General features: G+C 48.4%; 1 protein-coding gene across 6 annotated transcripts in view; it reads left to right on the top strand.

Annotated features, from left to right (window-relative positions):
- Window positions 1-15,690, top strand: part of EHBP1 (EH domain binding protein 1) — a 453,701-nt gene that overhangs the window by 363,393 nt on the left and 74,618 nt on the right. For 3 of the 6 annotated variants that reach the window (XM_048501820.1, XM_048501815.1, XM_048501805.1), the window contains one exon: window positions 10,170-10,283. The exons of the other annotated variants lie outside the window; for them this stretch is intronic. In XM_048501820.1, coding sequence (XP_048357777.1) covers window positions 10,170-10,283 — 114 coding nt within the window. The remainder of the gene's footprint in view (window positions 1-10,169; window positions 10,284-15,690) is intronic. 6 annotated transcript variants of the gene reach the window in all.

The following is a 15,690-nucleotide window of genomic DNA, read 5'->3' as shown; positions in this document are numbered from 1 at the left end:
AGGGAAACAAATCAAGTTCACCAGATAAGAGTCCACTGTTCATGTGGAGGAGTGGGGAATCGAACCCGTTTCTCTAGATTAGAGTCCATCACTCCCAGCCACTACACCACTCTGGCCCTTCCAGAATTGTATCAACACAAGTTGACAATCACGTCTCCGATTCAGCAGATATATATACACTAAGGCTCATTCCGCACATGCAGAATAATGCACTTTCAAACTGCTTTCAGTGCTCTTTGAAGCTGTGCGGAATAGCAAAATCCAGTTGCAAACAGTTGTGAAAGTGGTTTGAAAACGTATTATTTTGCATGTGCGGAAGGAACCATCGTCTCAAAACAGCTTTCAGTCACCTTTTCTTTCCCTCCCCACCACAAACACCTTGTGAGGAAGGTGGGGCTGAGAAAGTTCTGAGAGAACTGAGGCTAGCTCAAGGTCACCCAGCAGGCTTCCTGTGCAGGAGTGGGAAAATAAACCCGGTTCACCAGATTAGAGTCCACTGCTCGTATGGAGGATGGGGAATCAAACCCGGTTCTCCAGATTAGAGACTGCCGGCCTGAACCACCGTACCACGCTGCCTCTCCACTTGGTACCCAACCTAGGGTTGCTTCTGCTTCATGTGTAAAATTTCCCTTTATCGGTGTTCTCAGTTTCTTAGTTTATTTCAGCTTCAGCCGTAGCAATTTCCTGGGTTGTACCAGAATCCTTTTTCTCCCACCCTGGGGCCCTACGAAACTAACAGCAGTGCTGTGACCGGTTTTTTAAAACCGTAGGTTTGCAACAAGACAGGTCAATTATCATATCCGTCCGGGTAAGCGTAGCCGCCGCGCTGCTCACTCTTCGCTTCTGTACGTTTCCCCCTGATACTATTGCAAGAGAGAAATGCTTGAATTGTTCAAATCAGATGGATTTAAACTGGCTTTAAAAAAAGAAAGTTTGATTTTCAAAAAAAATCCCCAGAGAAGACCACTTTATCTTGAAGTGCTTCCTGTTGCCACACATTAGGCCTGTTTAATATTCAAGACTTCCTTCAGTTTATTTCACAGGCAGGTGTTGGTTTAGATACTGGCTCTCCTCTCTGCTGGAGCAAATCCTCTTTCCTGAACGTTTATGTGCCATCTGTGTCCGTCCGTACTCAGGCTTTCTCCTTGTCCCTATCAATATCCAATAAACACCCTTGAGTGGCAGTTTGGCCCAGTGGCAGCAGAAGGCGTGTACCCTAGCAGTTCTTCTGAAGATCTTTGTTGACCATTGGCAACCTTGATTTAAGAAGAAGAAGAAGAGTTTGGATATATATCCTGCTTTTCTCAACCATAAGCAGTCTCAAAAAAGCATACAAACTCCTTTCCCTTCCTCTCCCCACAACAGTCACTTTATGAGGTAGGTGGGGCTGAGAGAGTCCTGAGAGAACTGTGACTGGCCCAAGATCACCCAGCAGGCTTCATGTGGAGGAAGAGGGACAGTTTGGATTTATACTCCACTTTTCTCCACCGTAAGGAGTCTCAAAGCAGTTTACAAACACCTTTCCCTTCCTCTCCCCACAAGAGACGTCTTATGAGGCTCCACATGAAGCCTGCTGGGTGATCTTGGGCCAGTCACAGTTCTCTCAGGACTCAGTTCTCTCAGGACTCTCTCAGAATCTAGACCAGGGCAACGAGACCAGGGTAACGAGGATGATTGAGGGACTGGAGCACCTTCCTTATGAGGAGAGGCTGCAGCGTTTGGGACTCTTTAGCTTGGAGAGGAGACGTCTGAGGGGAGATATGATTGAAGTCTATACAATTATGCATGGGGTAGAAAATGTTGACAGGGAGAAATTGTTCTCTCTTTCTCACAATACTAGAACCAGGGGGCATCCATTGAAAATGCTGAGGGGAAGAATTAGGACTAATAAAAGGAAACACTTCTTCACGCAACGTGTGATTGGTGTTTGGAATATGCTGCCACAGGAGGTGGTGATGGCCACTAACCTGGATAGCTTTAAAAGGGGCTTGGACAGATTTATGGAGGAGAAGTCGGTTTATGGCTACCAATCTTGATCCTCTTTGATCTGAGATTGCAAATGCCTTAGCAGACCAGGTGCTCGGGAGCAGCAGCAGCAGAAGGCCATTGCTTTCACATCCTGCAGGTGAGCTCCCAAAGGCACCTGGTGGGCCACTGCGAGTAGCAGAGAGCTGGACTAGATGGACTCTGGTCTGATCCAGCTGGCTCGTTCTTATGTTCTTATGTTCTTATGAGAGAGTCCTGAGAGAACTGTGACTGGCCCAAGATCACCCAGCAGGCTTCATGTGGAGGAAGAGGGACAGTTTGGATTTATACTCCACTTTTCTCCACCATAAGGAGTCTCAAAGCAGTTTACAAACACCTTTCCCTTCTTCTCCCACAAGAGACGCCTTATGAGGCAGGTGGGGCTGAGAGAGTCCTGAGAGAACTGTGACTAGGCCAAGGTCGCCCAGCAGGCTCCTTGTAGAGGAGCAGGGAAACAAACCTGGTTCACCAGATAAGAGTCTGCTGCTCATGTGGAGGAGTTGGTAAATCAAGGCCAGATAGAGTCCATCTGCTCTTAATCACTATAGCACGCTGGCTCTCTGAAGTTCTGTGGTTGTAATTTTGCACCAAAAGCAGCTCTTTTAAACAAAATATTTTAACCTTATAGCCAGGACACAGATCCTTCTGTTTAGATTCAAGGAACAAACAAAAGTTGGGTCACAGCTTCCTGGCTTGGGAAACTTTCAGTCTAACTCCAGTTTTATAATAATGTCTGAATGGAGGTGCCTAGACAATAAGGAGTTTGTTACTTCGCCTACATCGGATTTGATTCTGACCTGGTTGGCCCAGGCTAGCCCAATCTTGTCGGATCTTGGAAGCTAAGCAGGGTGGCCCTGGTTAGTACTTGGATGGGAGACTATTTTTATTTATTTTATTTATTTATTAAACTTGTATACCGCCCTCCCCCGGAGGGCTCAGGGCGGTTCACCACAAATAAACAAAACAAATAAGCAAATAAACAGACAACACCGTACATTTAGTATTGGCCCACATTAAAATACAGCACGCAATCATAAAATACAGATGGCGTCCAGCAGCTAAAACTCCTCTATATGGGGGACAACAGGGCCCCAGCTGTTGAAAAAAGGGGGGCATCAGTGGCTGGCCTCCCCAAAAGCCCGGCGGAATAGCTCAGTCTTACAGGCCCTGCGGGACACATTAAGGTCCCGCAGGGCCCGGACAGCTGGAGGGAGAGCATTCCACCAGGCAGGGGCCAGAGCCGTAAAAGCCCTTGCCCGAGTGGAAGCCAGCCGCATCATGGAGGGGCCAGGGACCACCATTAAATTGGCCTCTGCTGAACACAGAGGCCTAGTTGGGACATATGGGGCCAGACGGTCCCGTAGGTACGAGGGTCCCAGACCGCGTAAGTAGTCTAGGGTCACTGCACAGAGACAGGGCGTGACAAACCACCTCTGAAGTCTCTCGGCTTGAAAACCCTATCGGGTCACCCGGAGGCATCTGCAATTTGACAGCTTTTCCAACCACCACCACCAAATATGTTTGAACCGTGGTGCGGAATCGCAGTGTGTGCAGAGGCGGAGCGAGGGGAAACTCCCATCTTGAATCCGTATCCTAGTTTCTGAAGCATCAAAAAACAAGCTTGCTCCCTCTTCCACATGACATCCCTTCAAATATTTAAACATGGCTATCGTTTCACCCTTTAACCTTCTCTTCTCCAGACAAAACATCCCCAGCTCCCTAAGTCTCTCTTCATAGGGCCGGATTCCAGACCTTTTACCATTTTGGTCACCCTCCTCTGGACACATTCCACCTTTTTCAATATTCTTCTTGGATTTCAGTGCCCAGAACTGGACACAGTTTTTCAGGGTAAGGTAAGGTAGAATAGAAAGGTACTATTACATCCTTCAATCTAGACCAGGGGTCTGCAACCCGTGGCTCCAGAGCCGCGTGTGGCTCTTTCAGCTTTATACTGCGGCTCTGCCTAGCCTGGAGGTCGGAGGGTAGTGTGGGCATGTCCCTCCAGCCCTCCAGAACAGCGCTGGAAGGAAAGGTGAGTGGAGGGGCTGAACTGGAGGGGGCTCCGTGCGTGAGGGCACCGCTTTTCACGTCCCCTCCACTCACCTCTCCTTCCAGCGCTGCTCTGAGGGCTGGAGGGACACACCCACACTGCCCTCCGATCCCTGGAGGTCAGAGGGGAGCATGGGCGTTTCCCTCCAGATCAGTCACCATCCCCCCCTCTGCCATCCCTGCAGCCATCATGTCGGGCAGAGGGGGTTTCCCTGCCCGGCACCACTGCCTCCTGCAGTGCGAGAGGCGGCGGCACTAGGCAGGCCCTACAGAGTGGAGGAGCTGAACTGGAGGCGGCTCTATGCGGAGCCACCTCTCCGGCTCAGTAGATCTTCAGGGCCGTGGAAAATGGGTCCAAATGGCTCTTTGAGTGGTAAAGGTTGCTGACCCCTGATCTAGACACTATACTCCTGTTGATGCAGCCAAGAATTGCATTGACTTTCTTGGCTGTCGCGTCACACTGCTGACTCATATTCAGCTTGTGATCTACTGAGACTCCCAGATCCCTTTCACCTGTACTGTTGTCAAGCCAAGTGTCACCTATCCAGTATCTGTGCATTTAGTTTTTTTTCTGCCTAAGTGTAGTAATTTCTGTTGAAATTTATTTTGCCAGCTTTGGCCCAGCTCTCTAATCCGTCCAGGCCATTTTGAATTCTGACCCTGTCCTTTGGGGTATAAGCTACCTTAATTTGGTGTCATCTGCAAATTTGATTAGCATGGACTCTATTCCATCATCCAAGTCATTGGTAAAAATATTGAATAGCAATATTTTTGCTTCACAGAAACCCTTCCCCTCCCTCCCCTCCCTTGCATGCCACACCTTCCTCCCTCCCTCCCCTCCCTTGCATGCCACCCTCCCTCCCTCCCCTCCCTTGCATGCCACCCTCCCCTCCCTCCCCTCCCTTGCATGCCACCCTCACTCCCTCCCCTCCCTCACTCCCTTTCCCTTGCATGCCACCCCTCCCTTCCCTCTCCCTCCACTAGGGTGGGCCAAGTCCAGATGCCGGGTCCCCTTCCCCTCCCTCCCCTCCCTTGCATGTCACACCTCCCTCCCTCCTTCCCTCCCCTCTCTTGCATGCCACCCTCACTCCCTCCCCTCCCTCCCTTTCCCTTGCATGCCACCCTCCCTTCCTCTCCTCCCTCCCTCCCTTGCATGCCACCCTCACTCCCTCTCCTCCCTCCCTCCCCTCCCTTGCATGCCACCCTTCCTCCCCTCCCTCCCTTTCCCTTGCATTCCACCCTCCCTTCCTCTCCTCCCTCCCTCCCTTGCATGCCACCCTCACTCCCTCTCCTCCCTCCCTCCCCTCCCTTGCATGCCACCCTTCCTCCCCTCCCTCCCTTTCCCTTGCATGCCACCCCTCCCTTTCCTCTCCCTCCGCTAGGGTGGGTGGGCCATGTCCATGCCCTTGCCTCACACTTCAGAGGTCTGTTAACCAGGTTCTCTTCTCTAACCTGTGTCGTTGATAATGACTGGGTCTTCATCTCAGAACGGTTTTCCCTCAGGGGCGAAGCGAAGGGAAACTGCGCCTGGCCCCCGCCATGGTGCCACCCGCCCCCGTCTTGCCCAGGAGTGCCCCTGCCACGGCTCAGTCACACCTCTGCCGCTGCTCCGCCCATCCCGCTGGGCGCTACGCCTCTGTTTTCCCTGAAGGTTGTTTCAGAAGGTAGTCATGTTACTCTGCAGTAGAACTGCTAGCTTTAAATCCAGCAGCATTTTAGAGACTCTTGACATCTTTCTGGTCTCTAAGGTGATACCAATCTCAAATCTAGGTATTTTGAGTCCCTCTAGGTATTCTCATCCTCTGAGTTCCCCTTCTCGACCCTCTCCTTTTCTTCTGATTTTTTAAAATACATTGCAGGCCCGAGGAGAGGGAACTGCTTGATTTTGTACCTATTCAACATCTCAAATATTCTAAATGTTTTTTATAAATAATGATCAGTGAAGAAGCTGTCTTCTTGCTCGGAGCAATCAAATGTCAGCTGCTCAAACATCAGCTCCAAGCATTTCCTCTGATTTTTGTTTTATTCCTGCTGTTTGGAGCTGAACAAAAAGGAACAGGATAAGCTAACTCTGGGTAACTAGACTGAAAAAATCAAGTCTGCCTTCCCGGACTCCGTTGTTCGCATGATGTTTGCCTTTGAATTTTTGTCAGCTTGTAACAGGAAAAGGAGAATGCTTCTTACAACCTTTCCTTAATTTATTCCTTTTGTTACTATATACAGTGGAACCTTGGTTTTCGCTGGTAATCCATCCGGCGATGCTCGGCGAAAACCGAAGCTACATCGTTTGCGCATGCGCTACGCAAACAGTGTAGCAAATTTACGCAAAAAGCGTAAATTTACACAAACAGCATAACCGAAAACAGAGGCAAAAAACCCAGCGAAAACTGAGGCAAAAAAACAAGGGCGACCGGCCAAAACCGAAACCAGCGAAAACCGAAGGCGACGATTACCGAGGTTCCACTGTATATGAAAATTTTGGCCTTCTAGGAAGGATTGGTTGAGCTTGAATAGCGATCTGCAGTTTCTTATGCTCAGATTTTCATTGAGTGGCAAACGTGTGGGCTATTCCAAAGCCTGTTTTATCATTTATAGCGGTGATTTTCAACCAGGGTTCCGTGGTACCCTCGGGTACCGTGAGCATGTCCCAGGGGTACCGTGGCAATGCTAACCCCCCCTCACTTTTGTGGTGTCTCCTGCTGGCGCCAGCAAGGACAGGGCCTGCCACAAGGTCAGCAGCCACTTCCTGCCCCCCCCCCCAGTTCTTCCCTTCACCCTGGGAGGGGAAGGTGGGGTGGTGCAAGCAGGGGCACTGGGAAGGGAAGGTGGGGGGATGGCAGGGGTACCGTGAGATATGAAGAGTGAGGTCAGGGGTACCGTGACATCAAAAAGGTTGGTAAACACTGATTTATAGTTTGTTTATTTAAAACAGTCAGCAGCCTTTCTTCCTTACAGAGCTCGAGGCAGCTTACATTTAAATAAAGTACAGAATCACATAAAAATACATAAAATCAAAATTTATAATCACTGGATAGGTGTAAGGGTTTGGTACCCCAGTCAATAACAAGACTCGAGAATGGCTTCAGGAGCTTCATCAGAACTGTGTCTGACCCCTATGGTCAGGTAGCTGAGACTGAAGCCCCAGCTCCCTGGCCCTAGTATAAACCTTAAAGCTACAGTCAGTTACCCCCCACCTTTGCATTCCCCCCATATCAGCACGAGAAAGGACAGTTGAACACAGTTGCAGTAGATACATTTGGGTGCTGTGTGGTTTCCGGGCTGTATGGCCGTGTTCTAGCAGCATTCTCTCCTGACATTTCAACTGCATCTGCGAAACGTCACGAGAGAATGCTGCTAGAACACGGCCATACAGCCCGGAAACCACACAGCACCCAAGTGATTCCAGCCGTGAAAGCCTTCGACAATACAGTAGATACATTGTTTTGGGAATGGCTTAGCTTCTCCCCAGGAAGGGGCGAGTAAGGAGAGTCAGTGGACTCCATTGACGACATTACTGCAGTAACAAAAGACAGGGCCTCTGGTCTTGGGCAATGCTAATACGAGTCCAGCTGCAGCTAGACATGCCTGGGCATGTCTTGTGCGTTTTGGCAGGCCCAGAATGGCGGGGCCTGACATTCTGCTCCTTTTAAGCCCCCCCCCCAACCCAGTCGATCAGGGTGCGCTTTGTGGAAAGCCTTTATTAAACGGGGCGCGCACATGCGCTTGAGATACCCATTCATTGAACCCATGGGGTAAATTAGTCCAAGCCACCGAGTACTGGAGGCGGCCTCAGTGCAAGCAGGAGTCTAAAATCTTGGCAACTTCGTGATGGAGGTCGTCCTTCACCAGGCGGGGCTCCAGCGGCGGCGGGGTCGTGTGCCATTTGTCGTCTGGCTCCGCTTTCTTGAGGAGGCTGGAATGAAACACAGGGTGCACGCCACGTAAGTTTTTAGGCAGTTCTAACTCCATAGCGACAGGGTTGCCCGGATTACCTTAAACGGTCCCAAGAACTTAAGCCCCAACTTCTGGGTGCCCAGTAAACCCCTCAAGTTTTTTGGGGCTACATAAGCCAAGTCCCCCACTTTGTAAGTCACTGGCCGGTGCTTGCGGTCGGCAAATTTCTTGTAGTCCGCTTTGGCCTTGTGCAGCGCCTCCTGGACTGTTTTCCAGGACTCCTGGATACAAGCCACCCATTCCTGGAGATCTCCCAGTTCGGGCGGGAGATCTCCCGTCAAGGGGAAATGTTTGTGGTCATGCCCCGAGACCACATGGAAAGGGGTTTTGCCAGTACTGGAGTGCACCGAGTTGTTGTAGGCGAACTCAGCATAGGGCAGTATTTCCGCCCAGTCGTCATTATGATGGTTTACATAGCAACGCAGGTATTGCTCTAGGACCCCATTTGTACGTTCGGTCTGGCCGTCTGTGGCTGCGTGGTAAACCGAGGAGAGTCCTTGTTCCACACCCATGAGCCCGACTGAAGTATCGGCCCTACGGGAATTTATTGACAAGAACTTGGAGCGGGGTTTTATCCGGTCAACCACCTCGCACATGGGGGCACCCGTCTTATTCAGGAAGAAAAAGGATGGGTCCCTCAGACTGCACAGACTACCGGGGGCTCAATGTTGTTTCTTTGCATAACAAATACCCTTGCCACTCATCAAGGACCTGATAGGCTGTCTCTCTAAGGGCAAGATTTTTACCAAACTGGATCTAACAAAAGGCAGGGCCTCTGGTTTTGGGCAATGCTAATATGAGTCCAGCTGCAGCCAGACATGCCCGGGCATGTCTTGTGCGTTTTGGCAGGCCCAGAATGACAGTAGGGCAGGTTTAATCAAATGCAGTCCTAAATGAAACCATCTTTAGTGCCTCCTAAAGGTCCAAAATGAGTAGATCGGTGCACACCGCACTGGGGAGGTTGCTCCATAATTGTGGGGCTGCCGCTGAAAAGGCCATCTTGTATGTACCCACAAACAAGCTTCTTTGATTGATGGGACAGTGAGGGGGGCCCACACACTCTTACAGCCCCTTGAGCCCAAGAGGGGAAAGGCGGTATAGAAGTTTAATAAAATAAATAAAAATGCACGTGGAAGTTTACCTGTTTGAAAGCATTAAACACGCAACTGCAGATGCAACTGAAAATGCTAATGCACCTCCCACCCTCATCTGTGAGGTAGACAAAACATATCAATGTTGTTTTAACTGGGGACCCCAGATTCTCCCTTTAAGGTGGATTTAAAAGGAGAATCTGGGCTCCCTACTTTAAACACCATTGAAAGTGATACTGTCTGGGGGTGGATTCCTCTGGAGGTGTTTAGTGAGAGATGATGCTGACATTTGTTTGGTAAATGTTTTGCTGGGGGTGATTTGTGAGAGATTGACATGCTTAATACCTACTTGCACTGGCTTGGAGCTGTTTCTCAGGCTAACAGCTTACCTCATAGGGTTGGTGTGAGGACATAATTAGAAAAGAGTTGGTGGGGAGAGAGCCATGTATGTTTTGCTGGGGGTGGGAGGTGTTTTGTGAGCTGGTTCAAAAAAATCATTGTTTGACCGTGGTGGGGGAGGGTGGCCACCCATATGGGGGGGGCACCAAACTCAGGTTTTGTCCCTGGGCTCCAGTTTGCCTAGATACGCCGCTGAAAGAAAGTAAGCACAACTGCAAACCACAAAATATCAGGGTGCCAGGTGATGTATGATTCTAATAGCAACTCTTCAATATTTCAGGCAGAATCCCTTTAAAATCTGCAGGATGCCTTTAAAATCTTGCAGGACAAAAGCCCCGCCTGGCCCCGCCCACTTCCTGAAAGCACTTGATGGACAGCATGGGGCCACGGGTACCATGTTGAGCTCTCCTGCTTCAAAGTACTACAATGTTGTTTTTTAGTTTCTGTTGTAATATATATCGTAGTTATTTTCATAACTGAAAGGTTTTTTTAAAGAATAAATCAATGACTACATTTCAGAGGCCTCTTCTTTTCTATGCTGCAGGTGAATGTGTTGTGTTTAGCTGTTGTGCTAAAATACTAATTTTATTTATTGACATAGTGCATGTACAATGCAAAAAGCACTAACTGTATTACTACATGTTCCTACAGATGAGGATGGGAATGATAATGCCGAGATAGTTACTAATGAGGAGATTCCTGAATGTGCTCTTACCAGCGACGAAGATCAACATACTAACCTAGAAAATGACCTTGATTCTGATGGTAATTCAACTAATGGCTGTCTCGTGTCTATTGCATGACTAACCATATTTTCATCATCACTGTTTTTTGTAATGTGTTTGTCTAATATTGTGTTTGCTTGCAACCTTTGAAACCCTTTCCTTAATTTGCTTTTCATTAACAGTTTCGTTGCACTGCCCCATACGACGGATATAAATCTCTGTTTCTAATATCTCTGAAACGGCATGTGAAAACATTTCTCTGACCTAACTTTGGGTGATTGAGCGCCAGATAGAATTCACAGTTTCTTTGGTTCTTGAAGTGCATTTGTTATCAACACTATTTATTTTAAATTTGACTATGGATACTGTTGTTTATTGTCACTGACACTCCTAATTAACTAGTAGCACAAGCTACTGTTGGTATTCCATGAAACAAGTCACACGGAAATGACCAGTGGGAACGTCACCATCTGGGACTTAGAACTGAGTCTCATGCATGAACACCTGAACACATGAAACTGCCTCATGTACCAAAGGGTTGTGCCAAAGGGTAGCAGTCCAGAGTACTGAGTATTGCGCAACTGTCTATCACAATGGATAGAAAAACAATTATTTTACTTAAATATGCATTTCTAATTGTAGATTTTCAAATCTTAATCATTCAGATTCTTGAGTTTGATCACACTCTCGTGTACTGTGACAAAACATCTAAAACAAAGAAGCAGTAATTCTTTACAGAAACGTAAGATGTTCTCTTGAAAGGCTGCCAGACTGACCAACTATGGGTAAAGTTCAATCTTGATCAGACCTGGGCATTATACGGCCCGCGGGCCACATCCGGCCCGCCAGATGACCCTGACTGGTCCCCTTGCCGTGCTGGGGAGCGAGGCGCCTTTGAAAGCCCTGCAGAAGCCGGTTGCCTTGGCTTTCAAAAGCGCCTCGCCCCCCTGCCTTTTGGCCCGGTCCTCCACAATATTTTCTGTTTCTTATGCGGCCCCATGGAAAAAATAATTGCCCACCCCTGATCTTGATGTATCTTCAAAATGACACAGGATTCTGATGTGGATGGCTTTACACTTTCCTGTCTAGGGTTACAAATTTCTTTGGGGATAGCTTGTGTGCCTCAGTTTCTTTGGCTGAGTCCTCCAAATGGGCTTATGTTTTGTAAAGAAAAAAAATCACTGCTTCTTTGTTTTGGATGTTTTGTTATTTGTTACATTGTAATGTACTGTACAATTGGTGCAAATTGTATTGTGCTTCTGTTCTCATAGTTGCACCTCCCTTCTGTTGTTACTATGGTGGATTGTACTGAATCAGGCCTTTGGTCCATGCAGTGGCGTAGCGTCCAGGGGACAGGGGGTGGCGTCTTGCACCGTGTGCACGCTGGTGCAGGGGCGGGGCGTGGCAGGGGCACAGGGCAGACACGTGCCCCCAGGCACAGTTCCCCCACGCTATGGTTCTGGGTCCATCTAAGTCAGTATTGTCTTCTCAGACTGGCAGCAGCTGTCCCCAAAGTTGCCAATTGAAGCAGCCTTTCACATCCCCCACTGCCAGACGTTTGAACTGGAAATGCTGGGAACTGAACCTGCGACCATCTGCATGCCAAGCAAATGCTCTGCCACTGAGCCACAGCCCCTTCCCTGTCAGTGGGTTAAATATGTAAACACAAAGCATAGTAAATGCACCCACTACGTTGCTTTACCAGCCAACTGAAACATAATGCTTATGCTACTTTGGCTCTCATAGTACGTTGGATCCCATTAACCCCGACCCCCGTCCCCCACCCCAAATTCAGAGGTACCTTAGAGTCCCACATATCCTTAGGGATAAGCTCTTGTAATGCATGAACCGGACAATCGCGATTTCAGTCAGCTGTAGTTCCTGTAACAACGGCAGCATTTTCTTACCTGCTCGATCCATGCTAGTGATAGCACAGATGGTTATGAGGCTGATGGCTATTAGCATCTGTAAAATGATTTTGCTGGGCGTTCTTGAGAAGGTGCTATTTGATATAAATATGTCTTTGACCCAGGCTGAGGATTCTGACTGATGACTGTTGGAGAAAAGGTTTGGATTTTAAGGTTGCATAAATCTCAGCCAACTACTCTAGTGGATAGATTTCTGTTCAGTTAATATCCAGTACTCCATATGGAGCTGAGATCCTGATCTGTTATTGTACAGTCCCCTGAGATCTGACTGCTATTATTAGGAAGGCTGTTTTTGAAAAGTAAAAAAAAAATGAAGAAGAGTTGGATTTATATCCCCCCTTTCTCTCCTGTAAGAAGAAGAAGAAGAGTTTGGATTTATATCCCCCCTTTCTCTCCTACAGGAGACTCAAAGGGGCTGACAATCTCCTTGCCCTTCCCCCCTCCCAACAAACACCCTGTGAGGTAGGTGGGGCTGAGAGAGCTCCGAGAAGCTGTGACTAGCCCAAGGTCACCCAGGTGGCGTGTGTGGGAGTGTACAGGCTAATCTGAATTCCCCAGATCAGCCTCCACAGCTCAGGCGGCAGAGCTGGGAATCAAACCCGGTTCCTCCAGATTAGATACATGAGCTCTTAACCTCCTATGCCACTCCTGCTCCTAAGGAGACTCAAAGGGGCTTACAAACTCCTTTCCCTTCCCCACTCCCGACAAACACTCTGTGAGGTAGGTGGGGCTGAAAGAGCTCAGAAGAACTGTGACTAGCCCAAGGTCACCCAGCTGGCACAAGCTTATCTTGTTCACCAGATAAGCCTCCACAGCTCAAGTGGCAGAGCGGGGAATCAAACCCGGTTCTCCAGATTAGTGTGCACCTGCTCTTAACCTCCGCACCACGCTGGCTCCTGGGGCTGGATGCAATATTTGCTTTCTGTTGGAGCAAAAGGAGATAACAATTTTCACGAATTCCCACCTCCCACTGTAGATCCCACATCGTGCCTACCTCAGTTGAGTGTCCAGGCTACCTTCATCTTGTCAAATCTCAGAAGCTAAGCCAGATTGACCCCGGCAAATATTTGGATGGGAGGCCTCCAGGGAATACCAAGGTTGCGTTGCGGAGGCAGACAATTACAAGCCTCCTCTGAATATCTTTGGCCTTGAAAAGCACACAAGGTTGCTAGAAGTCAGCTGTGACTTGTCAGCAACAAAAAAAGTTCCCAAATACCACCAGAACCTGGCTGTAGCAAGAGGAGAGTGTTCTGAGTTCTCTTCTCTGCTCACAGCACTTCCGACCCCATTCTCTGTTTTCACATCTCTGCAAGCTTGTGTTTTTGCCCTGTTTCAAACCGGTCGCCCTGTAAGAACATCTCCGCTCTCCCGAACTTGTGCACAGCTATTTATTCTGCAGACCCTCTGGGACGTATAATAAGCTATAAGCAGCTGAATGTCGGGATAGCCTAGCCTCAGCATGGAAATGCAATAATGAATTTTTAAAAGAATCCCCCCGTTTCATCAGTTGCTGCAATTTGGTCTGAAACCAGGTTTATCTCTGTTCGGAACATAATGGTAGAAACAATTGTTGGAAGAAAAATGCAGGGGGTATTAATTTATGGCAAGCCAATAATCTTTCCCTGGTTCGCGGAAGATTAATAACTTTCCTGCCTGAATCAGACTTCGGCTATATTGGTCTCGTGCATTATTTTTATAAAACGCTTTGGTTAGCCTCTTCTAAAATATTTATTTCCGGACTGTTCAGGCATCCAAGAAAGATGCTATCAGACCTCTCTAGCCCTTTCCCTTATAATTGCGTTCTTGTCCTCCTGTTTTATTTGCAGTTGGAAGTTGGGTGTTTTCTTTGGTTTCGGGCAAGCTATTGTTTCTGTGTCACTTGGCGTTTATGTAATGCTTTAGGGTGTCCAGAATGTTTTGAGGTACATGTCTTCACCCTATCCATCAATCCTGTAAGGCAGCCAATCTTTTCATCCCCGTATTCCAGTGGAGGGTAATCACATGGAACTTCCTTAGACCATTGGTCCATTAAGATCTATATCAGTGGTGGCGAAGCTATGGCACGGGTGCCAGAGGTGGCACTCAGAGCCCTCTCTGTGGGCACAAGCAAACAGAGTGCCCCCACACACATTTAGGCTGGCCTGGGCCGCTGGGCTCGATTATTAGCATTAAACCTAAGACCTAGTTTTGGGAAAGCAATGTAGGTAACACTGTTAAGCACTGTTAAACCCCACTGATTTTCATGTGAAGAACTAAAGCACGATCCTTTACCTGGGAGTAAGCTTGGTTGCTGGCAATTGGGCTTGCTTCTGAGTAAACCCTCCTAGGGTCATGATTCACCCGTTGGAAGAGTTGCACAGTTGCTTCAAAGCAAAGTCGCCGACTACCACCAAGCTTACTCCCGAGTAACGCACGCTTCAGAGCCAACCATTTTTTCTAAACTAAAACCTAAGTATTCAGGTTAAATTGCCGTGTTGGCACTTTGCGATAACTAAGTGGGTTTTGGGTTGCAATTTGGGCACTTGGTCTTGAAAAGGTTCGCCATCACTGGTCTATATTGTCTACTCCGACTGGCAGTGGCTGTCCTAAGTCTCAGGCAAAGGTCTTTCATATCGTCTAGTACAGGGGTCTGCAACCTGTGGCCATGGTGGCAGGGGCTGATGGGAATTGTAGTCCTTGAACATCTGGAGAGCAGCAGGTTGCAGACCCCTGGTCTATTACGTGGTCCTTTTAACTGGGGATGCCGGGGTTTGAAACTGAGACCCTCCGCATTCTGAGCAGAGCTGTGCCACTGAGCCACAGCCCATTTGAACGTTGGGCCTTCCTGATTCTCAGCTCAGTCGCTTAACCGATACACTATCTTGGCTTCCACTTAAGTTTTTAGAAGTTTGCAGCTTCACCATTCATACTTATTAGGTAAGCAGGATTTATATTCAGAGAGGCTCTTCAAAAAAGGCCGGTGAAGTTTTCCACTCAATGACTTTTATCAACCCCATTTAAGGGTGTGCAAAATGCCGTCAAGTCACAGCTGACTTATGGCAACCCAATAGGGCAGTGATGGCAAACCTCTGGCACGGGTGCCAGAGGTGGCACTCAGAGCCCTCTCTGTGGGCACACACAAGCAGAGTTCATCATGTGGGGGGGAAATCACCCCCCCCCCACACACACACACACATCTAGGCTGGCCTGGGCCGCTAGGCTCGATTATTAGCATTAAACCTAAGACCTAGTTTTGGGGAAGCAGTGTAGGTAACCCTGTTGTGCTGTTAAACCCCACTGATTTTCATGCAAAGAACTAAAGCGTGATCCTTTACCTGGGAGTAAGCTTGGTTGCTGGCAGTGTGGCTTGCTTCTGAGTAAACCCTCCTAGGGTCGTGATTCACCTGTTTGAAGAGTTGCATGGTTGCTTCAAAGCAAAGCCAACAACTACCACCAAGCTTACTCCTGAGTAACGCACGCCTCAGAGCCAACCATTTTTTCTAAACGAAAACCTCAGTATTCAGGTTAAATTGCCGTGTT

Source organism: Sphaerodactylus townsendi, linkage group LG01, assembly GCF_021028975.2.
Source record: "Sphaerodactylus townsendi isolate TG3544 linkage group LG01, MPM_Stown_v2.3, whole genome shotgun sequence".
Lineage (NCBI taxonomy): Eukaryota > Metazoa > Chordata > Lepidosauria > Squamata > Sphaerodactylidae > Sphaerodactylus > Sphaerodactylus townsendi.
This window is presented reverse-complemented; position numbering and strand designations above follow the sequence as displayed.